The sequence below is a fragment of the Miniopterus natalensis genome, chromosome 13 (genome assembly GCF_054644295.1).
Source record: "Miniopterus natalensis isolate mMinNat1 chromosome 13, mMinNat1.hap1, whole genome shotgun sequence".
Taxonomy (NCBI): Eukaryota; Metazoa; Chordata; class Mammalia; order Chiroptera; family Miniopteridae; genus Miniopterus; species Miniopterus natalensis.
In genome coordinates, this window is record NC_142093.1 from 5,981,854 (window position 1) to 6,009,795 (window position 27,942).

The window sequence follows — 27,942 nt, forward strand, 5'->3', positions numbered from 1 at the left end:
TTAGGCTATTCCCTAACCTAAGAATACAATTTCCTGCATCTTGTTCCTAGTGATAAAAGTATCACCCATGGTAGACATCTGATAACATATAGCTTTTATAAAAGAGTTCTATTAAAAATAAAAACACTGTTACATGAAGGACGGAGATAAGCTGTTCCTTTACATCAAACAGAGTAAAAGAAAATGGGTGCAATTTGTGTAGCAGGAGAGATAACAATTAGAAATTAGAACAGCTTATGAAAGAGAATGGCTGTTTTCTAAAAACAGAACTACGTTTTCTAATCATTTTTGGTAGAAGCTGTCAAAACAAATAGGCCGACATTTGCTTTAGGGAGAAATTCAGCTTTAGGGAGCGGGAGGGGTTCAGGACACATCTGTGCTGGTTAATCTTCCCTCCTGGCAACTTGGGACAGGGAAAGCCTAACTTACAAAATAACAGGACAGGAGCTACAAAGGTTAATATCCCTTTCTCCAAGTTCACCGTGCTGTTTGACTTGTCCTTGTATATTTAATAAATCTGTCCTGGGTACCATCCAATTTAGAACGAAAAGGAAAGCAAGAGAGTGTTTCATTTAACTTCATCTTCCTCATGGTGAGAGGAAGAGCTAGAGATAATAAAAGCAAGTTAATGACATCTGTCCTGGTTCAGGGTGAGGCCCAGGATGGGACAGGTCTAAAATGAAACTCTGATGCAGCCCTAAACCTGTAGAGTTTCTACCTGCAAGAAGTTATGGCCTTTAGAAAACAGACAGAGCTGCTAGAAAGGACAGAATCACTGAAAAACTTGATTCTCTTAGACGTCTAAACAATGAATTCTACTCAGTGCCATTGGATAAACTGCTACTTGTTTCATATAAACCTACGTTAATTATGAGGTTTGAAAAAACTATAAAACATGAAACCTTATTCAAAGTGAGAAAAATGCCCCTACACTAAGATCTCAATGCTGCATATTTAAACAGAATACTCGCCTCCTCAGCACCCCTCACAAAATGAACAGACATCCTAACAGCAAGCAGATTATGTCTAGAAGCTGCTGATGTAAAACCAAGGAGTGCAGTTTCTCAGGAATTACTTTGTTAGCCAAGTCCCCTTGTCCTACTGTTACTGATGGCCAGTGGGATGTGACATTGAGATGGAAAACCTCTTGGCTACCAGCTGATGGCATGCAGGTTAACTGAAGGACTCACCTCCTAGCTTTCAGTTATTGGGAGCCAAGGCAAAGAGCTAAGATCAAGAATTCTTACTGCCTTCTGCCCCTATTTTTCTGCTCTTGAACTTATTTATGGACTCCCAATTCCAGGAGTTGTTTTAGCTTAGAGGTCCCTAAAAAAACAGAACATAGCTTACTCTTCATCATTTCTTGTTTCTTAATTTTAAGTCTGGGATAAATAATTTAGGTGCTAAGCTTTCTTTTTCTGTATCGTTTTAGCATATTTCCTCATTTTGATTTTGTGACCTTGCTCAAGCTTTCACCCATGGGGAAAAAAAAAGTTTTAATCTTACCTTTGTTGTAACTTTACTGCTCTAATTCTTGAGTTCTGAATTCTATGTTGTCTATTCTTGATAATTTTCATATTTATTTTATTCTTTTTCTTCTTTTAAAAATAAATTTTGTTTTCTTTTTTTATCTTAGGCTTTGTCTTTTTATTTCCTGTAGCAGCTACTCTATTTGTCATTCTCAGTATTATCTTTAATACATTTTCCTTCCTCACAACGTTAACATTTAAACTATATATTCTTCTTAACCAGTTAGTCTATTTTCCTATTTTATATATTTTTTCAGTTTCTCAGTCATAATTTTATTTATTTTATTGAATTTATTGGGGTGACACTGACTCACAAAACCATTCAGGCTTCAAGTGTACAACCCAGTAAAACATCATCTGCACACTGCATCGTGCACCAGTGCCCCAGGCAAAGTTTCTTTCCATCCCCAACCCCCCAACCCCCTCTCCCCACCTCAATTAATCCATCTTAGGTTATAACGGCACGCAGAAATCCCAGCTCCACGAACAGTAACTACAGAGAAACCTACCACAAATAGGGGAAAGCTATTTCTATGCAGCAAAACTTCTAACTTACGCTAATGTTCTCTCAACTCTATTACGTCTTTTAAAATTTTCAATAAACATAATTACAGTAAAATTTTTTATGCATGCAAATTCTTTTAAACTCTAAAAATATCTAAACACATTTTGATACACAGGGGGTAATAATTTTCCCGCAAAAAAAAAAAGGGGGGGGGTATGTTAGAGTGATATCATCAAATACCCCGCTCCTCTTAAAATATACTATTCATTCTTCTGTCTTATAAAGTTTGAAATTCTGAAAATAATTAAGCTATCCATAAAAATGATAATGACAAGGGAATATTGGTAAGTAAGCTAATAAACAACTCAGGGAAATTTACACAATTTAACTTCTGAATAATTTTATTTCCCGAAATTTGGTTTTAAAAAGCGTCAACTGAATTCAAGCTGGAACATACATAACTGGGACATGCCAATCAACAGGAACTGAGCAGCACTTTATTTCAAGTTGGCTTGAGTTACTGAAGGAAAGTGGGACAACAGAACAGGCAAGCACAGAAACAATGCAGACAGACAAGATGTCCCTGGCTCTGGCTCTAAAAAAATTAAAAAAAAAAAAAAATAATCAAAATAAAGAGGGGGAAAATTCTGTAATCTTCTGGGACAAACAGAAACTTGGCAATTTATTCTCATAAAGGCATGAGCAGAAGCATTTCATTCTAATTGATCTAACGATGAAAATTTGGTTTACATTCTATTTTTCTGTGGTTATATTAACATTTAAACATAAATTCTGTTAGGGTAATATCTAATGAGTACACCGTAGATATAAAATTAAAACCTAAGATACATATATTATAGAATAACAATAATACATACCTTCAATGGATCTGCTAGCTCTGACAGCTGATTAACTTTCAGTTTAATCGCATCATACTTATTTTCTGCTTCTATTTTCACACTTTTAAGATATTCCATATTTTCTTTTTGCTGTTCCATACTTTTCTCCACCATTTTCATTTTGATTTTATTTTCTTGAGCTTCATCTTCCTGGTTACATTTACAGAGCATATAGAGTTAACTAAAATATTTTTGTCATCAGATAGAAAAATAGAACAAACAATTCTAAGAGAGGAGAAACTACAGGCACATCAGATAAAAGAAATTCAAAGACTGCTAGGATATTTTCATACTCTCGATGGTAAATTAGGAAGAAGAAAACAGGTTCAAAAATAAGAGACATCACTAGGACACACATTAAAACTACATTGTGCATAATGAAAAGAAGTAACTTTTATTCTATCTACTCACTTTTCTTTCAAAATACAGTGCATCTAAATATCTACCTTGTGTAAGACCATGTGCTAGATGCTGAGTAAACAAAAATAAGTCGTAGTCCATAACTGTTAGAAACTTAGTCTATCAGTAAAATGAATTAAAGCAGAAAAATAACAAGTGGGCAACAAGGTTACTAATAAAAAGTGAAGACAAATTTCCATGAGCTCAGTGTAAAGCTCCGCGGCTGCGGGGACTTAACCTGTCTGGTTCATGCCTGTGTCCGCCAGCAGCTGACAGGGCGGGAGCACGGGCTAAACAGCGCCTCGCCACCTTCACGAGGCTCTGCGATCTATCTACTTCGTTTATCACAGCTCAGAGAAGCTAAGCTGAGTATCAAACCCGCTGCCTGAAAAAAATAAAAATAGAATAATCAATATGGGGTCAATTAAAATGAAAACTATTAACTTGGGGAAAAGAAACCGTGCAAAGAGACCAAACATAACTGACTAAAGGATGTACATTACTACTGAGACCAATTAACTCTGAAAACACTATGTGAGGCAACATGGTTTAAAATGTCACTGTTTAATTTTAAGAGCACAATTAAGCTTTGGTAAAGTTTCATTTCATGTAGATGACAAAATTATTATATATGCAAGTCATATAGACAAAACAATAAGGAACCTGAGGCCATGCACAAGGTAGTTTCTACCTTATCTCTAAGTGGAGACTGCAATCGTAAAAAGCAGCCTCAAGGAAATGGGTAAAAAAAAAGCTGAGAGCAGATGCTGTTAAACTAAATCACCATCTTGTCTTTTATAACATTAAACTGAGGGAAAAATCTTACCAAGGTTGCAATATCTACAGACTGGTGTTCTTCTATATTCTCAAGTTCCTGAATTTCAGAAATATTTTTTCTTATTTTCATCTGAAAGAAAGAATTTAAATTTTAGTAACATAAAAATAAATTAAAAATAAAGACCCTGGAAAGGATATATTAATCCACGATGTTCTACTCTATATATAGAAGGACTCTGTATTTAATGAAAGAGACACATTAGTATTAAATGAACCAAAGTAAGTTACATGATCAAGTCTGCCATACACCCTCACTGGTAATCCATTCCAACACCAAAAAGATGTAAGTACTCCATCTTCCCATTTAAAATGATGACAATGTTGAATCCACTGAGAAAAATTGTTCTGAAATATCCAGATAGAGTTACGGAAAGATTATTCTAATTCAGCGGGTCTCAGAGTGCAATTCAAGTACCTCCTGGGGGCCTCTGGAACTCTTTCAGGGGTTCATGAGGTCAAAATTATTCTCATGAAACACTAAGACATCATTCAGCATTTTACCATGATTTTCTCACAGGAGGTTACAACTCTTATGACGTATACTATTGCAACAGACTGATTGCAGAAGGTTGCCTCACAATTCAGTTGAGTTTTATTAAGCCAGATAATAGATATTTACTACAAAAATATAAAAATGTCAATCTTGTTAAATAGCTTTGGTTTTGGAAAAGTTATTTTTCATAAAAATGTTACTTATGTTAACAAATAATGAGTTTGTTGTTTTTAAGTGAACTAATAAATACTCTTAAATTTTAATTTTTAACAATGTAAGTACTGATAGGTAAAACCCACATATGTGAAAGCTCTTTTAAGACTGTAAAGGGGATTGAGCCCAGAAAGTCTGAGAACTACTCCTTAACTAAATAAATGGTAGAACTTAAAAAATAGCTTGGAAGTGACAAGTTGAGGAAACAAAATGATGTATATTTTTTTGTTACCTTTAACTCTTTATAACGTAGTTGGTACCGTCTAAGAAATTCTTCATTGCGTTTAATATCCTTTTCAAGGGCAGACAAATGTTGCTGAAGATTTACTATCTGGGCCTTCTTATTTTCAACATCATTCTCCAATTCACTTGATAGAGGAAAGGGTACAAAATAATTTAAAACTATTTCTGAATATGACAAATACTTCAGGTCTTTACGAAGAAAAGCTTATTTTTAATAGCTTATTTTCAAAACCCTATGGATTTCAAAAAATATCTAAACTGGAGTCAAGTTTTATTTATTCCATTAATATGTATTTATGATACAATTTCTGTGTGGCGGACACTGTACATAGTTATAGACAGAGGGAGAAACAGAATTAAGACATGACGGACTCAAACAAAAGAGAAAAAAATTAGGAAATAAACCATAACATTAAAATGTGAACAGGACACTGTATGTCCATAGCACCATGGAACATAAGCAGCTGGGAGAAATGACAATTGAACTGCATTCTATAAAGTTTTCAACAGCTGGACCAACCAACTAGGGGAGAGGATGGGAAGACCTGCACAAAGGGGTCGAGGGATGGAAAGCTAAAACTGACAGTCAGTTCACCATTTATTCACATCGGTGAATAAATGCTACGAGTGTGGGAGTGAGAGTGAAGGGGAGGGGGGCTTGAAAAGGGGGGGAGGGTAACGGGCAGGTGCCAAAGCCATGAGGTCTCCTGTCAGCAGTCACTGCCTCCAGAAGTGATCCTTTCCTGCCTCACCACAGGCACCTGTCGCCCAAAGTCCTGCGCCTGGTGGAAGACAACCACGATCCACTGTGCAGTTAAGAAAAACTTCTCTGACGAAGAGCGTGTGCCATATTTAATAAGATGCATGTTTCCCCACATTTTAACATCTCTGAAATCATCTTTTAGTCCATGGTTCAATTAGCAGCTTTTTGCTTTTTTCTAATATGTAAAATAACATAGCACCTTAAATTTGATGATATTATAACTGTGCTACCTTGCTAGAATTCTCAAAATTTAAAAAATAATAATAAAAAATGTTAACTGAATAAATTATAAACAAATGATAAAAATAGGAAAGAATAATAATTGTGGTATTTCTGGTAAAAATGGGGCAGATGCAAAAATTTAAAATGGTTCCTCAGGATTTAATAAGAAATGTTTATCATATACAAATCTATACATTAACAAATAGTAATTTTGCTAAAACAATAAAAATTTACCAAATAAACAAACTTTAAAACTTAGAGCTTAATCCAAAAATAAAAACCAACAAATAATATTGTTATTAAAACATTTTTCTGAATATTTAGAATAAATTGAAGGAATCAACATAATTTACATAAACAAAATGGCTAAGTTTTTTCTGGGTAGGACGAATTCTGTTATGTATTTTCATAGAGTGCTTCTCCTTAGTTTTTAATTACTTTCTACATGGAGAAAGAACACATGCCACCTAATAAAATATGTACGGTCTCCAAAGGAAGCAGTAGAAATAACATAGCACAGCTACACTGGACACCAACCTTATTTCAGAATCCACATCCCTGCTTAGGAATTTAGGTCTTGTATATTCAGATGAATAATAGCGTCCTGCAAAAACCTGATCACCATCAGCAGTAAAAGCTTCTCTACAATTCTTGGGTGGTTTTTGGGACTGCATTACTGCACGAGCCACAGAATTATTCTAAAAGCAACAGAGGAAGAATACTTTTTTAAAGTTATGCCAAAGCATTTCTGATGCACACAATTTCAAAATGCTACCTGTCATTAAGAATCAAACATTTTTTATTTAAACATTCAAGTTAAATAATTCCATGAAGTTAAACAAAATAATTTTAAAAACCACTTTCAAGATTCAAAGAATTAAAACTATTAAGGGTCTTCAAAAGAGCACAACAAATAATGCTTTATGACAAACTGATACATTTTATTTTTAAATTCTAATATTGCTATCCATTTAAAATTAAAAATTATTTTAAGTAACTTTTCCCACGAAAATATTTACTTTAAGCCAGTTCATGCAAGTCTTATTTTTTCTAAATGACTTTTCCACCCTAGAAATGATGCAACTGAATAGCAAATTCCAATAAACATTAATATACTGAATTATGTTAGAAAAAACAAGCCTAGAAATACTTAAGCCCTAGAGGAAGTAAAAAGGGGAAATAGGCTTAACCTCTCTCGGCACAGATCTTTACACTAGAATTTCATTATTTTCTTTCACATATCCTTCTAAAATATAATAGAGCCAAGCCCACAAGAATTACAACATGAATGTGCAATAGACACACACACACACCTGGATTACCAATTACAACATGAATGTGCAATACACACACACACACACACACACACACACACACACACACACAACCTGGATTACCAATTACAACATGAATGTGCAATACACACACACACACACACACACACACACACACACAACCTGGATTACCAATTACAACATGAATGTGCAATACACACACACACACACACACACACACACACACACCTGGATTACCAACACCATTACTTCTCAGTTTCATTAATGAGAAAAAACAGACTCTAATGTGTTTGTTTTGATTACATATTTCTGTTTTAAATTTCCTTATTCCTTCCCAGCAAATTTATTCCAATAGATAAAACACAATATGGTGATCAAATCAAACAAGTACATAAAAATACATGATTTTACAGCACTTAAATACTGATTTTACAGCACTTAAGTTTTTAAGAAAATAGATTCATAAAATATGAAGTCAAGTATTTGTTTAAAAAGTAGAATTATAATAATATGTGTATCTGTAAGAGTAAATAAAAAATGAATTTGGCAGGCAATCAAGAAATCATGAACAAAAAAATCTATAGCATCATGCATCAAAACAATATATACTTGTGAAATTATTTTACAAAGAAGCTGAAAGTAATGAAGTTCCCTGGGGCAGAAAGCACACAACCCACCAGCTCTACACTATTCTACAGATTTCCTATGAGGTAAAAGCACAACGACAAACAGTAACAGCTCCGTGATATGGGAGGGCATCTTATGTAACCCACTTCAGTTTTGAAGTGTTTTAAATAATGTAAACACAGCTGCATCTGGTCTTACTTTGATTAGCAGGATGGTCTCTATCCCTCTCATGTCAATCAGGCTGTTTGCAACAACTGCGTTATTTATTTCCAGAGCTGTCAGTACCGTCGGGAACTCAGGATGATACGCAGCTCTAGGAGCCAAAAACATAGAAGGGTTACCATCACACTTCAGTTATATGGAAACACACCTGTATATATTGATGGGTGCATAGATGAGAATAAGACAACGACAAATATCTGGGAACATCTGAAAACATCTGATGAGGTTTGCTTTATTTACTTGGCAAACATTTATATCGTATGTGCTAGGCACTGTTATAAGAATATTATTTGCTCATCTAATCCTACAGCAACCATGAAATAGATATTATTCTCTCCATTTCTTTTTTCCAGATGAGAAAGCTTCAGAGTTTAATAAATTCCCCAACGTTACAGAGCTTGCTAAATGCTTGGGCTAGGATTTAAGCTAGGCAGCTCAGCTCTAGAGCCCAGATTTTCTTTGATTTTTTTTTTTAATTAAAGTAGAGTTGGCATACAATGTATTAGTCTCAGGGGTACAACATAGTGATTTAACATTTACAGAGCCCATATTCTTAAACATTATGCCCTACCACCTGTTATAATAATTACACCTTCCTTAAACCTTATATGCTATCATATGTAAATATAAAAGTCAATTAATTAAAACGTTTTGAAAAGCTAAACAATTTTCCTACTGAGACAAGAAAAACTGCGTAAAGATTATTATGAACACAGAGGAAATATGAGAGAAAAGATATTCTTAGGAATTATAATTTGGGCTCCCTAAAGAGACATTCAATCTTTCAACTAAAATTTTAAACATCTGCGCTATTAACAGCAGTGAAGAATGAGTACACCAAGAATAGCAGGACAGAAGCAATGAATAGCTGAGGGTGAAACGGTCACGGTATTGTTAGTGCCGTCTTAGTCCTAGAATTTTAAAACAAAGAAGGTATCTTTGTATATACAAGGAGGGGCAAAAGTAGGCTTACAGTTTGTGTGGAAAACGATGCAGTAATTAATAAATAATAATGGGAGCATAAACGCACAACTGTAAGCCTACTTTTGCCCCACCCTGTATGTTTCACACCTATTCATTCATTAATTTGACATTTACTGAGCACCTACTAAGTGCCAGGTGCTGTTCAGAGGATGAAACAGAAATAAGCAAAACAGACTACATCGTTCTCACCATGGAGCTGGCATTCTGAAGGGAGACAGAGACTAAAGAAAGTGACATAGTGCCCTTTCACACAAAACAAGGTTAGGAAAGCCTCACAGGTGACACTGGGCAGACACCTGAAGAAATGGGAGAGTCACACTCGCATCCTGAGGGACAGCAGTTGCAAAGGCTCTGAAAGGGGGTGGTAGAGAAGCCAGGAGGCCAGTGTGCTCTGGTGGACTGAGCAGCAAGGGGAATGCTGCAGCAAGAACAGGAGAGCTGGTGAGATCGTAAGGTCTCAGAGGTCGCAGCAAGGCCTCAACAGGATGAATATGAACAGGGTGCTTTGCACAGGGGAATGACATCACCTGCTCCACTCCCGCTTCCATACTGAGTGTGGGTGTGACAGGGAACCAGAAGCAGAAAGATCAGCCTATTACGATACTCCAGTGAGGCTGGATAACAGCTAGAACTAGGATAGACCCTGAAGAAGTGTTTAGATTCTAGATATATTTTTTAAAAGTATAGCCAATAGGGTGTGGGGGTGGCAGAGAGGAGTCAAGAATGACAAGGGTTTTCGCTTAAGTGACTAAAATATGAAGACGGAGATGATATTAGGAAGAGCAGGTTTTAGGGTAGAAATCTAAAGACTGGCTTTTATACATATTAAATTTGATTGTCTACAGGACAGACAGTCCCCCATTCCAGCTGCAACTATCCTGTCAGGGGTCATTGTTACCATAGCAATGTTGTCTGGTAGCACAATTGAAATTTTCCTCTTATGAGGTTTGAGAAGCCAGGATCAAACTAGAAATTAACATAAGGTGAAATTCTCATGCAAAGAACACACTCTTAACTCCCAATCCTTATTTCTAGCATAAAAGCTCAAAATCAACAATTCCAATAGAGGACTTAACTACTTTAACAAATCCACTTTTTTCTTATATTTCTCCTAAATCAGTTATTGGCACATCTGTTCGGTAGCCACTCCAGCCAAAAACCTAGCAGTCATCCTCAATTCTTCTTTCTCTTATATATTTAAGTTACAAGTGTTATTGATTTTGTCCTAAATATCTTTTAACCCATTCCTTGCTATGTATAATGCAAATGCTGTTTTTGCAGAATAATTTGTCATGCCTCCATGCATTTTGCACATAAAATTCTATTTGCCTAGAACACAATTAACAAGCTCATCAGTTAGAAGGTAAATCATTTTCTTCTCTTCTCTGATTTTTCCCTAACTTACATACTAACATCTAATTATTCTCTCATCTCAACCACAACTACACCTTGCAATCCAATTTTATCAAAGCTGACAAAGAATAAATTGGAAAATATGAACATAGTTAGAAGTGGCAGCCAGACAGCTGCTAGTAAAGAGGTCAGTTTAGGTATTTTTGCTTTGGGAGGTTAGGGTTATCAAAGAAAACAATCACAGCTCTTTACAGAATCTTCGAAGTGCCCAAGTTCTTCCTCATTGCCTCCCTCTTCCTTTGGCTAGGTCCGCACCATTTCCCATATCAGCATCTATTTCACTGTACAGTCTCCCACAATAGACCTCACAAAAGGACCTCAAGGGCACGGAGTATCTCTTTTATTTATCTACCTGAAAATAAAGAAGTGGCCTGATGCAATTTTACAAATCAGTAGTGTAGACATGATTAAAAGGTGTTTTAATTCTTTGTGACCTTGCACACGATTAAGCAAAACCAGAAACAGTATTTAGTTACTGACGCCTTACCTGTGTCGTACATCATACAAGTCATTCCGAAACTCAGAAACTATTATCTGTGGCCGTGAGGTCCCTGGTAAATAAAACTTTCTCATCAGTGCCTGAAGTACTCTTTCATCAGAATGATTATGGCAACAATAGGCTTGCAAAAGTCCTTTTAAGCAAGATTCAATAGCCAAAGCAAGTTCAGGGTCTCGAAGATGAATGCAAGCTCCTACACGTGAGAGAAAATTATTAAAAGGCCCATAAATTCTTATTTTGAAATAGATTATAATGATTTTAAAATATTTTCATATAAAGCAGCTTAAATGATATTACAAATCTTACTTTAACTGCAGGGGAAATCCCACGGACCCACTGAGTACACTGGGGAGGAAACCCACTAAGCCCTGTGGAAAAAGCTGCCCCACTCTAAAAACAGTGGTTTTTCTATGTAAGTTTATAGTATTGCAGCCTTTGAGTGGTGTTTTGAAAACCAATAAAATAGATTATTATTTTCTATAAAACTGACAAATACTGGAACTTTAGACTTATAATGGGAAAAAATGCCTCATTCACTGAAATGGACCCTGGCATAGAGGTGCATATGTAATTAAAGAGACATATACTACAGTGCTTAATACAACCCCTAACACTGTACTTATACAGTAATACAGTCCTTTACTAACAAAATGTTTATGTTTACAGCATCCTTGCCACCCAATGACACAGAGAATTAGAGATGATGCCTTAGGAGAACTCACTGATTTTTAAAGTCTCATGTGCAGAGATAATGACATAACCCGGTTTTAGTTGAAATAGGACGTAGAAACCTTGTTGCCCATCCTTGACAGAAGTAACAAGAATAAGACTCCTTTTCTAAAGGCTACACAAAACTCAAGCGGTGAGCATCTTCCAAACACATCTTAATGTCACTGGATTTCCCTACTAACCAGTTACATTCAAGTTAGTTCATTTACTCATTCATTCAGGAAGAGGGTTGGAATCAGACTATTTAACTCTATAATTACTTTTCCTAAGTTCTTTTTCTTTTGACTATTTTATGCTTTAAAGATGCAAAAGGAAAGCTACAAAGTTCAAGGTAACTCATTACTATTTCTTGAAATATATACAATTAAAATCTACATACAGCTACACTGCTCTTTGATAATAGAATTTTAAAACTAGATTCAACAGACCCATTCCTGAAAATAAAGCCGTATGTCTCATGTTTATTATATCCTGACTAAATGGTGACAAATACCTAAGGGGCCTACAGGTTTATAGGTAAACTGCCCACGTCTATAAGCATCTTCTATCGCTTCAAGAAGAGCTGGAACATGAGGGCCAAATCGTTTCAGTCGATCAGTTTTACTGTCTTTCAGTTCTTTCAGTTGCCTCTGGTTATAGTTCAGTGTGTGCTTCACATCTAATTCTTCTCTCCTAGAAAATAAAAGCGGGAGAACAGAGCAGATCTGTGATATAGTTACACAGAAATATTCAGCCTTTTCCCTGAGTACCTGTATACCAGAGACAGACCCAGCTACCCTAAAAACTAAAAGCAGATGCCTTTGTTTGAAAGTAAGTGTGTTACTAGGGAAAAATCATCAGAAATCCTTGAAACTTAGCATGAAAAAAAAGATGCAATAATGATGAAGACAGAAATCCCAGGAGTTATCCAACCCTAAAAGTCCCAAAACAATGACTTTAAAAGTTCCCTTATTATGTGGAAGAAACAAACAAACAAAACCCCAAAGTTTTCTCTCTTACTATAAAGAACAAAACTATATGAATTTAAGCGCCGAAACTTACCGAACCCTAGTATGTTCCTCCCTGTCCTTGTCTACGGCTTGCTGAAACTGCTCAGCCTCTTGACCGACGGAACTCTCTTGATCCTGTAAGGCCTTTACTCTGTCTTTTAACCAAGATATTTTTCTTTGCCTTTCCAACCGCTCAGGTTCCAAAGACTGATCGGCACTAACAGTAAATAATCCAAAGTGGAACATGTTAAATAAAAAACCTAACATTTAAAAAACATAAAGCAACGTGATAAAATCCCTTTAGCAATAATACAGAAAATACAGTGCTCCACTCCACTGAGACTGCTTTATTACAAATGAGGCGACCATAAAACTGCACAGTAACTGTCTTACCTTTTTTTGAGCTCTTCAATTCTTTTGCAAAGCTGCTCATCATCTTTCTTCAATGCTCTGTACTCATTCAGGGAACGGTTATATAAAACCTAACAAAAAATTAAACACACTTCAGTAAAACAAAAAAATTAAAAAACATCCCATTCAAGTTCACTTGGCCAGTCTTCAAATCAGAGGTTGAATATAAGCAGAAAAACATTTTTTAAATAAAGTACATAAATGGCCAGATGAAAACATTACATTTTTTAAAGTCTTAAAGCAACACAGATTTTGAAACAATTACAAAACCTCTTTTAAAAATAAACAATAAGTATTTATATTTGACATGCAGTTTTTAATATTCCAGGTTGGACAGTTTCTCTCACCTCAGCTTCATTATAGGCTCTTTTCTTAGCAGTAACATCTGCTTTCAATGCCATACACTCTGGTGCTCGTGCATTTGTCTCTTCACTAATCTTTTCCAGTTTATCTTGAATATCCTTGTATTTATTTTCTGCTTCATTAAGTCTGGCCTTTAAAAAAAATAACATCGTAGGCATATATTTTATTTTTCTTCAATAAATAGAAAATTTTAAAATTATATATAGTTCGCCTCCCAATAATAAACTTACTTTCACTCTGACTAAATAAACTCAAGAAATCAGGCAAGCAAATATAATTATATAAAATACTAACATGTAATTAAATTTTAATTCCACATTTCCAACAAATATGCTATCTTCTGGGGATACAAAGATGCCATAACAATTGTCTTCAAGTAACACAACTAAAGAAAGACACAATTTAGCAAAGAAATGGGCACAGAAACTGGTCATACAGTCTGAATATACTAACGCTGAAGTCAGGTACGTCTATTTATAATTGTGAAAGTGTAGAGAAGAAACCCATTGGTTTGACAGAAAAAATAAGGCATGCCTTCAAAGCAGGAAGAGTAGCATGTGGGCTGAGGCTTGAAAGATTAATCAAAATGTTCCAAGAGAAAAGCTGGGGAAAGGTGTTAGAGGCTGATGGAAAAGCATGTAGAAAGGGATTAATACCCATTTAGGAATTAAAAATACTTCTGGAGATTAAACTGAGGAGGTAGTGGTGGGAGATGAGATAGCGGGGTAGAAGGGTCTTCAATTCCACAATTGATCAGCTTACAACTTAACCCTCTCGACAACAGGGAGACAAGATAAGACCAAATCTGTACAGTAAATCACTTTGGAAGAACATGAAAGGCAGAGTGGAGGGGAAAATTAAAGGAAATATTTCAGTAAGCAGTTAGCAGAATTTCTGAAGCAAACGTAACTAGGGGCCAGAATGGGGCACTGGCAATAGTAATAGATTAGAAGGGGTGACTATGAGAATAGTTTACATCAGGAATCAGCAAACTTTTTTTAGAAAGAGCAAATAGTGGATACCTAAGGATTTGTGAGCCATATTGTCTCTGTCACAGGTATTTATGCTCAGTTTTAAGTGTCTAGAGCATGTATGTAAAGCTATGAAGAAAGATATTTGAATCAAGTGCTCAGGAAAAACTTAGGAGACAGATTAGGGAACTGTCACTACATAGGACATTCAGGAAGCATTACACAGAATAACAAAGCTCTATTATTAGAAAATTGATAATATAATCTGTATGTTTTTTATAAAAATTGAAGTTGGTCTATGTGCTATACAAACTAAATACCTCATATATTTTCAGTTTTAAATTAGGTTAACATAAGTTTCAAGTCTGCTTTAGACACTATTTGTTCAGAAACCTTCTATTCAGTAGTCACTCTATAATCATTAACGGAGCACGTATTATGGCAACATTTTTATGTAAGACAGAGTAGGAAGGATGTAAACACAGTTAGATAGTCTTTACCCTCCAGAAGTTCACCACTTACTGCGCACGGGGCTCAAACACGTAGGCTGAGCAAACATCTATAGAAATAAGTATCGCCCGGCCTCAAGATTCTCCTTTTCACAACTGAAAACAAAGGTAAGCATCTAGTACTCAGACGGGACTCCATCTTTAGAATGGTGAATATCTAAAGAGGGAAGTCACTTAAGTTTTCTCCATATGACAAGCTAAGAAATGAGGCTGAGAAGCATATGGTGAACATCTCAGAAATGTGGGGTGAGAGAAGTGGGTGGGGTTGAACTTCCATTTACTACCTGAGGAGGGAGTAAGAAACTCAGCCCAGAGATCACCAAGACAATGTACTACTTTCAGCATTTGTTATTTTACATACTTATCTATTACCTTTGATGGGTTAATGTCAGAACCCTTAGAAGAAAAAGACTTATCTGCTTAACTTGGAGGTATACTAAGAAAAGCAAGGTAGGGAAGATCATTCTATACTACATCCAAGCTTGGGGGCCAACAACTCCTAAGTAGAACAAAATACTAAGAGGTCAGTCAGCCACACAGAGTATGGGGGTGGGGTGTCCTATACAGAAAGAAAAGGCCAGGAGCCTCACTTCTGGCATGACAGTGTGTGAGGAATTCCATAGTGCTGGCTGTACACTCTTGTGAACATACAAAAATACCACTGGCCTGTAAATTTTGCATGGGTGAATTGTACGGTATATGGATTATATAAAACTGTTTAAAAATCCAGACATGACTCAGCGACGTGGAAGCACAGATCAGACTGACAAATCTCAGAGGGATGGAGGGGGGCGAGTGGGTGGAGGGGGAGGGATTAACCAAAGAACTTATATGTATATATGCACAACCCAAGGACACAGACAATGATGTGGTGAGGGACTGGGGAGGGGGGTGAAAGGAGTCAATGGGGAGAAAAAGAGACATCTGTAATATTTTGAATTTAAAAAAAAAACAAAAAAAAAACTTTGCCAGAAAAAAACAAAAATGGAAAGGCAAATATAAAGAGTGGATCTGCTATATGGTAAGAAGATCCATGTGGATGACCCCAACAGAAAATGACTGCCTTTATTTACCACTCAACCAACTTCTACTTGTAAGCCCAAGTGGAAGACTCTGTGGCTTTCCTGAATCTTAGATAAATAACATAGTTTCTACTTGGGCTCTTAGATCTCAGGTTGAAATGAATTTAAAAGACCTAACAACTTATACCACATGAATTTTACCCATAAGAAATCCTCTAACAGCCCGGCTGGGCGTGGCTCAGCGGTTGAGCATCGACCTAAGATCCAGGCGATCGGGGTTCGATTCCCGGTCAGGGCACATGCCCGGGTTGTGGGCCTGATCAATGACTCTCTCATCATTGATGTTTCTATGTCTCTCTCTCCCTCTCCTTTCCTCTCTCTGAAATCAATAACGATTAAAAAAATAAATAAAAGAACTATAATTACCTGCTGTTCTTCCATTTTCCTTTCAAGTCTAGCAGCACGATCTTCTCCAATTTTGATATTATCTCTGATAGCATTCAATTGTTTTTCAATTTCATTGACCTAAAAAATTATATAGCAAATCACTAACTGTAACCAAATATACTTTGTATAATACAAATATATGTGAATAAATAATTAAGTGAAAATTACCACTGCCCAAGCCATTTCATGTTTCAAGTATTCTAAATTTGTCTTCATTGTGCTTAAACCAGCAATAATTTGAAAACGTTCTTCTTTCTCTAAACACTGGCGCTTCAGTTCAACAAGTCGCTTTAAAAAAAAGAACATATTTCTTGATAACACTGAAAAGACTTTTTACAAATGTATTTCTTTTGAATACACTGCCTAAATGAGTACTAAAAAAGATTTGCTAGAACAGGACTTCTTTAAGGTGAAAATAAAAACATTTTTGGGTCTCTGGTATATTTTACTAGGTGCAAGAAGTCTGTTAATGTCTGCCCTATACGACGGCCAGATGTCCTCAGGTGAGGAGGAGCAACGGGCTAAAAGAGTTAAGACAAACAAGCACAGACAACCGCGAAGCCCTTACATTTTCCCTCTATCCCAGGTCTGATGCACAGACCAATACATTTTCTGGGCAAAGGACACTCCCTACCCATTCCAAGTATATTGGAAGGCTCGGAAGAAACTTATTTCCAAAGATCAAATAAGGTGTAATTTTCTAATCCAAGTTCTCTCTTAATAATAAATAAAATCATCAAACAAATACTGAACCTGACATTACAACAGCTTCTGAAGTGGCTCCTATACTTTACATTCTGTACACCTGGGTGGACAGCCGCTGCCCTTCATCCAGGCTTACATGTTCGACTAGGGCCTTACACTGCTCACCTTATGTGTTTCCCTATCCAAGTCACTTTCCCATTCTCCAGGATTACTTCAGTCCATCTCTTCAAACCTCATGCACCTGCCACGCTAATTCTCCATTCGCTCTCCCTGCTTCTGCTTCAGAGAACTTAGTAGTCATTAGAGACATTACCTCCAACTTCCAACCACCTTGTCTATAAATCTAAAGCAGTCATCTCCTCCTTCTGCTACAGGAGGTGGCTTCATTATCTGTGAGCCCAGTCCCCAGTGCCTACCTGCATTTTTGATCCCACCATCACCTGCCTTCTCAGGAGAAATACATTAGCTGATGTTTCATCTCATCTTTTCATGTTTGTTTCCACTTTGCTCTCCTCTCTGACTCCTTTCCTTTACCATATTTAGATTTTTATTCACTTATAAAGATAACCACCACTTACAAACAAAACCACCACTACCCATCCCTGGGTGCCACCTCCTCCTCCGAAAGTCTCCTCTTTCCATCCGTGTTTCATGAAAAGTATCTTTATCTCTTCCATTTCCTCACATTTTTAGCCCCACAAATCTGTCTTCTGTTTCATCACTATAGAAACTTGTCTTGCCACAGACATCGACAGAGATCATGTCACTAAATATAAATATTTGTCAAACCTTGTGGTGTCTGCCCACTCAGTATAGTCATGACCAGTTCCTTCTCAAATTTTCACTTCCCTTGGCTTCTATGACTTCCATGAGCATTTCTCATGGCTAGCGCCTGGCCTGGGCCCAATTTCTTTCACTCCTCTGTCTCAGGCAACACCTGTGGCTTAGATACCAACACTATACTGATGACTCCGTTACTCAGGCCAGGCTTGACTTCTGTGTGCCTAACTCATACATTCAACTTCCCACTTTGCATTTCTACTTGGCTACTTTATAAGAAACCCAAAATTAATTTGTTCAAAATGGAATTCCCCATCTTTCTCAAAAGAAAGGAAAAACTGCTTCCTCTTCCCAAGCTTCCTATCTTAAGAAACTCACTCTACTGCTCGAGTGTCATTCTGTCACCCTTGATGTCTCTTCTGTCTCAACTTTACTCCTCCAGGTACTATATAACATCTGCCCAAAGCATTTCAACTCTTCTCTCCATTACTGCTGCCACAGCCCTAACTTATATCATCATTATCTCTTTAGACAAAGATAACATCTTCCTTATTATTTCTCTAGTGATATCTTATTGTAGAACCAATCGCTCGTACATTAAGGGATAAATATGTAAGATATTGCCCTGTCCTCCAGTTTATAGTCTAATAGAGGAAGCAAGATGTGTACATACCCATTATTACAAAGCAAAAAGGCTAGTAAACACCCTAAATATAAAAACCACATGTCATATACTTCAGAGTGCTTTGAAAATGTTACTACTTTTATATAGACAAATATGTATGTGTGTGTGTGTGTGTGTGTGTGTGTGTGTGTGTATATATATATATATGTAGGTACATAATTCTACAATACCATTTATAAGACCTATAGGAATTATTTCAAAATAACTGCATTAAGTGTTTACAAACCTCTTCTCCTTGATTTATCTGCTCCTTTGTTCTTTCTTTTGTTTCCATAATATATGAATAATCTTCCTTCATCTGTTCGAGTTGGGTTGCTTTCATGAAAAACTATCAACAACAAGGAAAACACAATGAAGAGTTTGCAAATTTCCATAGAATTATAAAAAGAAAATTGGGTCTCCAAAACTTTCAGACCAATTATATAAACAAAACATGAAGAACATAATTAATTGAGCAAATACAAATAAACACAAAAGAACATGTCTTATTTCAGACCCAAAATTTACTTAACCTACTATGTTCATATCTACAAGTTCATTTGCAAAAGGTCTTAAAACGCCACAGAAGAAAGCACTTTTGCTGTGATAGTAATACAATTTTGAACATTGACTTTCACTGATTCCCCTTCTTTAAGCAAATATGGAAACAGAGAAAACATTTTTATGTTTTATCTTAGTGCACTGTAAATTTTTAGAAAAGTGCCTAACCCCATTCAAAAGTTTTAGTAGTAGTTACAATTTTGTTAGCTTTTTGAGTTTTAAGTAATTTAAGGTATAAAAGTTATTATTCACACAGAAGAAGCTAAGAACCATATGATTTCACTCATATATGGGATATAAAACTGAAACTCATAGACACAGACAACAGTGTGATGGTTACCGCAGGGAACGGGGTAGGGGTGGTAAAGGGCAAAGGGAGCCAAATATGGTGAGGAAAGATGACTTAACTTTGGAGGGTGGGCACACGATGCAATGTACAGACCATGTGCCATGTAAATGCACACTTGAAACCTATATGATACTATTAACCAATGTCAACCCAATAAATTTAATAATTTTTTTTTTAAAAGTTACTATGTATGTGTGCGCAGTCATTTGTATTTCCTTACAGATTAGTTTTAGAAAATAATAACCCATCCTCCCTCAGAATTAAGGGTCAGAGAGTAGAAGCAACAATTTACAAAAAAATTAACATTTTTGGTAGTGTTAATTTACCATCTTAACAACTTCCTAAATTAGTCCTATAATAATTACTTTAAATAGGTGGCTAAATAAAAAACCCCAATATTTGCTGTGTGAACAAGAATTATGTTCAGAATATATGCTTAACTTATGAATGTGTTCATTTGTTAAGTTTACATTTACTTGGTGCTCCTTACTTTGTATTTGTCTCCCTCATTTTTAGACTGTAAAAACTGCTTGCTCATCTCTTGTGTTAAAACAGAAACCGGATTATCCACCTGAAACAAACATACAAACAAGCAACAAAAGGTTATTTTTGAGTATGTCACTTTAATGCCTTAAAGATAAATGAACTGAATATATACAATAAAACTGACCTATTGTGCCATCAAGCAGGCTAAATACTAGCCAACGGTTAGAGCATTAGGGTAAATATACAAAGAAAAATGTTATAATAGAAAGTGTTCCAATATTTCATGATACTAAAATAATACTATAGTCAAAATTAAATATTCTGCTATCCCATGAGGGCAAAAGCACAAGAGTTCTCTGAAGAAGTGTTTTTATTAGAAAGCTTTCATTCTTTCATCTGTTTCATAGAATATCTCTCCTGGCTACTGGTTAACCACTGGACAAGGGTGGAAAAGGCCCTAGCGTGGGAGTCAGCTGACTTGAGACCTTATTTGGGCTCTCTTTCTACCCTCCTATGTAGCCTTGGGCAAGTTAGTTAGTTTCTCCAAATACAAAAAGAGCAACTCAGTTTCTTTTTAATCAGCATTACGATAAGTATTGTTTATTTTTCTAGCAGTTTTTCAGATTTCCCATTTGTTGTTATTTCTTTATGAAGACATTGTAAAAGAAATGGAAATGCTGGAGTCATTTCTATCTTTTAGAGAGGGGAGTCATTTTAAATGAACCATTGCTTGGATTAATCCACCTCTGGCTAACAAGTTAAATAAAGTACAGTTAAGGTGATAGTAAAGTATAGTAACAGTTCAAATTATAGTTGAAAAACTTTTTAAAAAAAATTACCTATTTCAAAAAGAGTCAGAGTCTTATGTTTTATATCTCTGGTGTTAGTAATAAAGCAATTGGTATGTTAGAAAATAATTCTGTTCCTAAGTTATACAATATGTAGGGCCAGTATAAATGAAAAAAGTTTTAAACTTCATTTTACCGCCTATAAAATAACAATTTAGCAATTACCTGTATGTTAAAATGATCAAGAATTGCAATCAGCTCTTCTTTCCTAGTAGAAACCACGGTGCCTAGTTATAAGAAAGACAAAACAGCCAGACTGTTTCTAGGGCAATAATACAGGAAAAAACTGAGCAATTATTTATAAAGATTAATTACTTTTCATTGCCATCAAGAAAGGTACCATTGGCCCTGGCTGGTGTTCTCAGTGGTTAGAGTGTGGACCTGAGCACTGAAGGGTCACGGGTTTGATTCCCCCTCAAGGGCATGAACCTCAGTTGCTGGTTCTCTCCTGGCCCTGGAGGCGTGTGCAGGAGGCAGCCAATCAACGTGTCTCTCTCACATTGATGTTTCTCTCTCTCTCTCTGTCCCCTCCCTCCCTCCCTTCTACTCTCTCTGAAAAAGCAATGGAAAAAATATCCTCAGGTGAGGATTAACAACAAAAATTAAAAATAAAATAGAAAAGAAAGGTATCACTGAATATGCGTACGTCTGAATGAACTGGGGTGGTACACTAATCAGGACACAGGTACACAGAGGAAGATCCACAGATGCAATGACTGTGCTTCTCTTCTCCCCTCAGCTAAGCATTTTCTGTTCCTTCTCATCTCTCCCTCCAGTGACTCTGAAACACCCCCCTTTCCTTTATGTCCTTCCCCACCTTCTGCTAACCACCTCTTTCCACGTGATAGAAACTGGGGGTGAAAGGAGGTCTGCAGATGAGAACAAACGGCATAGCCTGTTTCAAACACACACAAATTCTGCTACCTGTGGTTCTGTGGTGCAGAACCACCAGTGGTGCACCAACGTATAATATTTGTATGCATGCAACCAACAAACCACCTTACGAGAAAGAGGGTTCAAGAGATAGGCATACCCTTTCAATAAACACCAGCACAATCACTTAACTCTTTTAAACTAGGTATTTACTAATATTTTATATGAAATGAAAAGAAATTCATGACAAACCTGATTCACTTTTTAGTTTATAAGATCGACTTCCATCCATGCTGATGTGCTGTTGCACCACTATAGAGTTTCCATACACATTTGCTCTGTAGGCATCATCTCCTCTGTTCCTTAATGTTATTGAGATATCTGCTGAGCTAAAGCAATAAGGTTAAGTCACAGGAAGGTACAGTGCAATTACAATACTAGGTTACTACATTTTCAAAACTACCAAGTAATTTGGCTAATTCATTTGAAAAGTCGCTATACATCTGAGGCTGGTGGCTGATAGGCTACTACAGAATAATGTTAAAGATGTCACACTTAACAAAAAAATTAAAGTTGAGAATAAGGGAAGCTTCATAAAAAAGAACTGACTATTCTATCTATACTGTAATAGAAACACATTTGTTAAATAATAAGAGAACACATGCTTCAGAGACAATGAGAGAGACACTCACTTCCCCACACACTTCTTGTCACCAGGAGGAGGGGACGTACACAGTCAATTAGGTGAGGAGGGTGGGGAGGTGGCACAGAGGAGTGCCACATGGGCCTGAAGGAAGGGAGACTACCTGCCTAGAGACAAATGCACAGAGAGAAAACCAGAGACAGGAAAAAAAAAGACCCAGAGGCAGAAGACACTTGGTTCCAAGGTCTCCTATCTCAGGTCACTCATGAGACCCAACTGTACTTCCTCCCGGAAGCTTCCAAGACATATATCCCTGCATCTTCACAATAAATCTCATTTTCAAAAGCTACCCTAAGTGGGTTGGTGTATGTGTTTTCTTTTGTTCAGAAACACCTAATGAAGACAGATATGCTCTGCAAAGTTGTAATTAACAGAAATGTTACAACCTCCAGGAGCTGATTCTAACGAAGACTCAAGATTGAAATCCATTAACTAAGAAGTATGATCGGGAATGAGCAGCTGACCTACAATATGGAGCAATAAAAATATTTGTTTCATTAACTAATATGATTACCTAGTATTAAGTGAATGTACTTCATGAAAACATTTTAAAATAAAGTGACTACATATGCTCTCTGAATTATCAAACATCTCTCTTGATTAGCAAACATCTACTTTACTATTTTCATTCCTAGTTATAGCTTGCATTTTAAAGCTACCTTTAATATTGTGAGAACTTTGAAGGCACTGACATCCTGTTGCTATATGAATTAAATAAATATAAGTCAAGTTATTCAAAAAATTAAGGGTTAAGAAAAAAGCCTCACAGTGCTCAAAAAACCTGTAAAAGGAGAGAGAACTGAGCTGGGCACTAACTGCTCCTTCCCAACCACACTGATAATGCTGATGATGAATTTGGGTCAAGGGCTACAGAGCCCAGTATCTGTAAGTATGGGAGATGCTTAAGTGAAAAGAGAGACAACTATCAGTGAGAGTTCTTTCAGAATGACAACACAAGCAGTGCCATGGTAAGCATGTGGCTTTTCTCAACTCTGGGTGAACCTATCCCCACAAAGGTAACTGGCATCACACACTGACGGGATCGAAGACCAAGGAAAAAGCCATGTGAAAATACAATGCATCTGTTCCTTCTCTGGGTAACCAGCTCATCTGCAGTAAGTTCTGTAACCTAGAGTTTTGGGCCTTCCATAACCCACTCCCAGTGCCACAGCTGATGGCAAAACAGGACTGATGTGAAGATCCCAATGCCACCAGGGCTGAACCAGGAAGGCCGAGGAAGGCAACAGTGAACTGATCATGTTCAAGAAGAACCTGAACAGTCAGGGGCACAAGACCTGAGGTCACTGTGAGAGGTTTCCATGGGAGATGTATCAGAGGAGAATGGATTCACTGTCCCCATGTAACTGAAAAAGGGCTGGTGGATGGGCTGAGCCCCATGTAAAGGGTCTTAAGGCACAGTTCTCTGGGGTCTCCTAACCATGCTGGGCAAGCATCTCTAAGACAGCTCAGATGTCACAAATGGAGAGTATAATGTTTGACACAATGAGGCGGTGTGGAGGGAGAGAGTCCTGAGGCCACCTCACACCTGTGCCAGACAAGGCCATTCCTCAGACACAGTGGGATAGCCACATAGATTTTAGATGTAGAACAGACTACAAATAGAACTGAAAAGCTCAGTAGCTCAGTGAGCTGATTCTGTAAAAACATGATGACAGAACAAGATACTGTAAATTAAGGGGAATTTTACAGATACCAAATGTTTTAAATGAGGAAAGGGATGACAGGAATAGTAATAGTAATGGGTCTGGAAAAGCTGTTTATAGCTACTTTCTCAGACAAGGTCAGTAAAAAGGAGACTGAGCCCACATTAAAGCTTTTAACTGTTATTAACTCTGTTTAAAATATATTGATGTTCCTGTCTACAGACAGCTGTGTCCTCAAAAGCTGGTGATTGTGTAAGTTAGCCCTTCCTTTATTCCTTTTAATGGTATTCCAAGGGCAAGCCCCAGAAAGAGTTTCTGCTTTGGTCCAGGTACCTCCCAAATGGGAAAAAAATAATTTGAGTCATAAAACATTTAATGATACAAAAAAAGTAATTTCTTCCTGAAGCTTCTATTTGAAAGATCAATGTGTTATCTGGCTAGGTAGACAAGGTGATTATCTGGGCAACTAAGAAATGTGTAGTTAAGTGTAATGAATTAAAACTGAGTTGAGACTATTAACTTAAAAGTGTTAAAAAAATAACTAATTTTTTACTTCAGACATAATTTTGTTTGGGGACTGTTGGGCAGATGAGCTTGCTGGGCTGGGGCCCAAATAAGATAAGTAGAGACAAAAAATATGCTGGGAGAATTCTTACCAAACAGTTCTTTTCCAAGGTCACACAGCATGGGAAATCGTTTACTGTGTATCCTTCCCCTGCTTCTCCTGAGTCAACTTGGAACCCTGGCTCAGAGTTCAGATTCCTAAGGTTTCTGAGAGATACATAAGAAACTGCAGTCCTGATTCACATCCTCCCTGTTCTATTTTTTTAGTAATAAAATGGAAGAAGTTAAACAGATATGACACTGAGCGGAGGAAAGTCTGTTATAAGAGAAAAAAGACATCACTGTTAATTATCCAGTTCCCGATGGTCTGGGCACTGGGCATGTGAGAGGAATGAGCAGTGGAAGTAGCCTCACTCCGGGAGCTATGAGAGTCTGGGATGTCTAGTTGCCAGGAGAAACGAGGTCCCTACTGAGCTATCTGAGGCACTATTAAAAAAATAATAACATCATCCTGAACAGAGCTCCTAATGGGCAAAAGGCCATGAGTCTATGATGATGTAAACCGGGCAGTTACTATATAGGTATGTGAAGGCAAGTTGTTAACAAAAATAAATATAAACTTGAAGCCAAAGTGGGCAGTTACAGATCACCAAGGGTCAGGATGGACCACAAACAGACTTGTGATTGTGGTCCTCAAATCAAAATCACTGCTGAATCACCTGGGTAAAGAATATACAATCAGAGACAAAGCAGAACACTCTTTTGGAATTCTTAAAGAGCTAGAGGCAGAAATCTTGTGCAGGGACACCTTGGATGGTCATGGACTCTGCTTTCACCTGTGTCACATCAACATTGACTTCAAGTTGCGTTTGGAACAAGAGTCAGGAAAGTCCAATGTTTATAAATATTGCTTTAAACACAAGTATGTAGGTTTATCACTGCTCGTTCTTCCAGAAAGGTAACAGAAATAAAGGTGTAGGCAGGCAGGCGCGTGGCAATAACTTGCACAAGCTTTCTGTCTGGAAAGGATGACAGGCAACAGTGGGCCATGGTGGGAACAGGGGCAAGAGAAAGGAATGAAAAGATGTGATTCCTCTGCTCCAGTTCTGGGAAGCCAATTGATTCCCTGCAATGTCTACATGAACGGGAATCTAAAGAACCTGCTATTACGAAAACCCTGAAAAATACAGGTTGAAAGCAAACACTTACTTCTGTCCATCTTTCACAAAACCTTTTAAAGAAGATCCTCTGTTAGTTGCGATTGCTTTTCCACCAAGACCGACTATGAGAGCTGTGAGTACTGCGCTCTTCCCACCTAAAGAAACAGATGTTGAAGAAATCACATTCATTGGTGAGAGAAAATGAAAGGCTAGCTCTACAATTTGATGTAAAAATTTTTGGAATGAAAATGTGAATTAGCCTAACCCTGAAACGTTACACTTCAATTATAATTTTCTTCCAGTGCCAAAGTAGTAAATAATTTTAAAAAAGTTGCACATATAATAAAATATTTAGCTGATGCCATTAGGAAAATTAGTATATTTTAGGAATTACATTTTTGCCACTAATAACAAAATGAAAAAAATGGCTGCCACCTTTCCAACCTAAAAATCCCATTGTACCTTGGCCCATCAGCCTATGCAATGAACTATCTAACTATACATACATACTTAACTCATCTAATTTTTATTATATTCTAAGTTAATTAAAACTTATTTTTTCCATAAGTTCTTAGAAGTCAGAAAGTATTTTCTTTAAATATATCTTTATTGATTTCAGAGAGAGGAAAGGAGAGGGAGAGGAAGAGATAGAAACATCAATGATGAGAGAGTCATTGATCGGCTGCCTCCTGTACGCCCCCCGACTGGGGATAAGCCCGCAACCCGGGAATGTGCTCTGACTAGGAATCGAACCCCAATCGCCTGGATCCTAGGTCGACGCTCAACTGCTTAGCCATACCCGGCCAGGCCAGAAACTATTTTCAACAACCCTTAAATTCAAGTTCCATAGAGACAGGAATGTCGTTGACTTCATTCAATGCTTTGTCCCCAATATCTGCCCATAATAGGCACTCCCATGAATGAACTTAAATATGAAAAATGTACCAGTCATATAAATAAATGTTTTATATAATATTGGATAATTATTACTCCTAATTTGAATACTATTCATCACCTAGCTCTTTGAAAGTGTATTTCTTTTTACCCACTCATACATAAAATATCACAAGCTGAAATTCCAAACTCTACAATTATTCAGAACACGGTAAACATTTAATGAATTTCATGATCAACCGATTCAATCAACTCTTACCAGCCCATCACCTTCCACAATAAAGTCCAAATTAACTAAAATACAACACCACTTAACTAACCTTACACTTAGAACTAACCTTACACTTCTTAGTCCTGCAATGCCTTTCAAGTCCCTATTCTAACTCTCTCCTTTTCCTTCACTTCCAAATTCACTGACTCCACTACTTGCATTATTTCTTCTTAAGTTTTACTAGTAAAATCACTGTTTCAAAAGTTAAAAATAAGAAAGGACCTAATGGCAAAACCCACTAGTCTTTCTTCACTTACTGACCTATGTGACCTCCGTGTAGCACCGATCCCTCTATCCAGTCTCTCCTGAAAACATTTTCCTCTTGGCTGAATACAGAGTAGGGAAAACAAAGAACTGAACAGGCTGTGGAACTACACAGACCTGATGTCCTAGCAGCGTTACCAGTTGCAGGCTCTGGCAAGCCTTCCCTCCCTGTGCGCTGGCTCAGTCAAGCTGGCAATGCCTCAGGCCTGGCTGGTCTATCACAGAAGTTACCTCAACGGTCTTTCTAATGCCTGTGTCTCCCCGCTTCTAATCTATTCTCCACAGTGTGGCCAGTGTGTTTCACCATCTTGATCATGTCACCACTTCACTCAAAAACTTTAATTGGTTCCCCACTGACTTCTGAATAAAACCCCCAAATCTTTACCATGGCATCCAAGATCCTCAACAATCACCTACATGACTCTCCAGTGTAAGCTCCTGCCCCCCACTACAATGCATGATACGATAACGCCACACAGGGCTGTTCACCTCTCTCTCTACACGCATCGACTTCTCACCCCCCCGCCCCAAACCCAAGCTGATGAGCAATCTTTGCCTGGAACGTTTCAGCT

The 27,942-nt window shown here is 37.0% G+C and overlaps 1 protein-coding gene across 2 annotated transcripts in view; it reads right to left on the bottom strand.

Moving 5' to 3' along the window:
• The window catches only part of SMC6 (structural maintenance of chromosomes 6), a 54,930-nt gene that overhangs the window by 16,106 nt on the left and 10,882 nt on the right, over positions 1-27,942 (bottom strand). For both annotated transcript variants that reach the window (XR_015715509.1, XM_087823363.1), the window contains exons 4-20: positions 25,991-26,096; positions 22,103-22,239; positions 21,143-21,204; positions 20,134-20,214; positions 18,981-19,082; positions 16,753-16,872; positions 16,564-16,662; positions 13,620-13,766; positions 13,255-13,343; positions 12,914-13,078; positions 12,366-12,544; positions 11,132-11,336; positions 8,224-8,338; positions 6,641-6,801; positions 5,108-5,243; positions 4,159-4,239; positions 2,913-3,083 (exon numbers count right to left, since the gene is read on the bottom strand). Coding sequence is in view for 1 of the 2 variants with exons in the window: in XM_087823363.1 (XP_087679489.1) it covers positions 2,913-3,083; positions 4,159-4,239; positions 5,108-5,243; positions 6,641-6,801; positions 8,224-8,338; positions 11,132-11,336; positions 12,366-12,544; positions 12,914-13,078; positions 13,255-13,343; positions 13,620-13,766; positions 16,564-16,662; positions 16,753-16,872; positions 18,981-19,082; positions 20,134-20,214; positions 21,143-21,204; positions 22,103-22,239; positions 25,991-26,096 (2,156 nt within the window). In the remaining variant the exon portion in view is untranslated. The remainder of the gene's footprint in view (positions 1-2,912; positions 3,084-4,158; positions 4,240-5,107; positions 5,244-6,640; positions 6,802-8,223; positions 8,339-11,131; positions 11,337-12,365; positions 12,545-12,913; positions 13,079-13,254; positions 13,344-13,619; positions 13,767-16,563; positions 16,663-16,752; positions 16,873-18,980; positions 19,083-20,133; positions 20,215-21,142; positions 21,205-22,102; positions 22,240-25,990; positions 26,097-27,942) is intronic.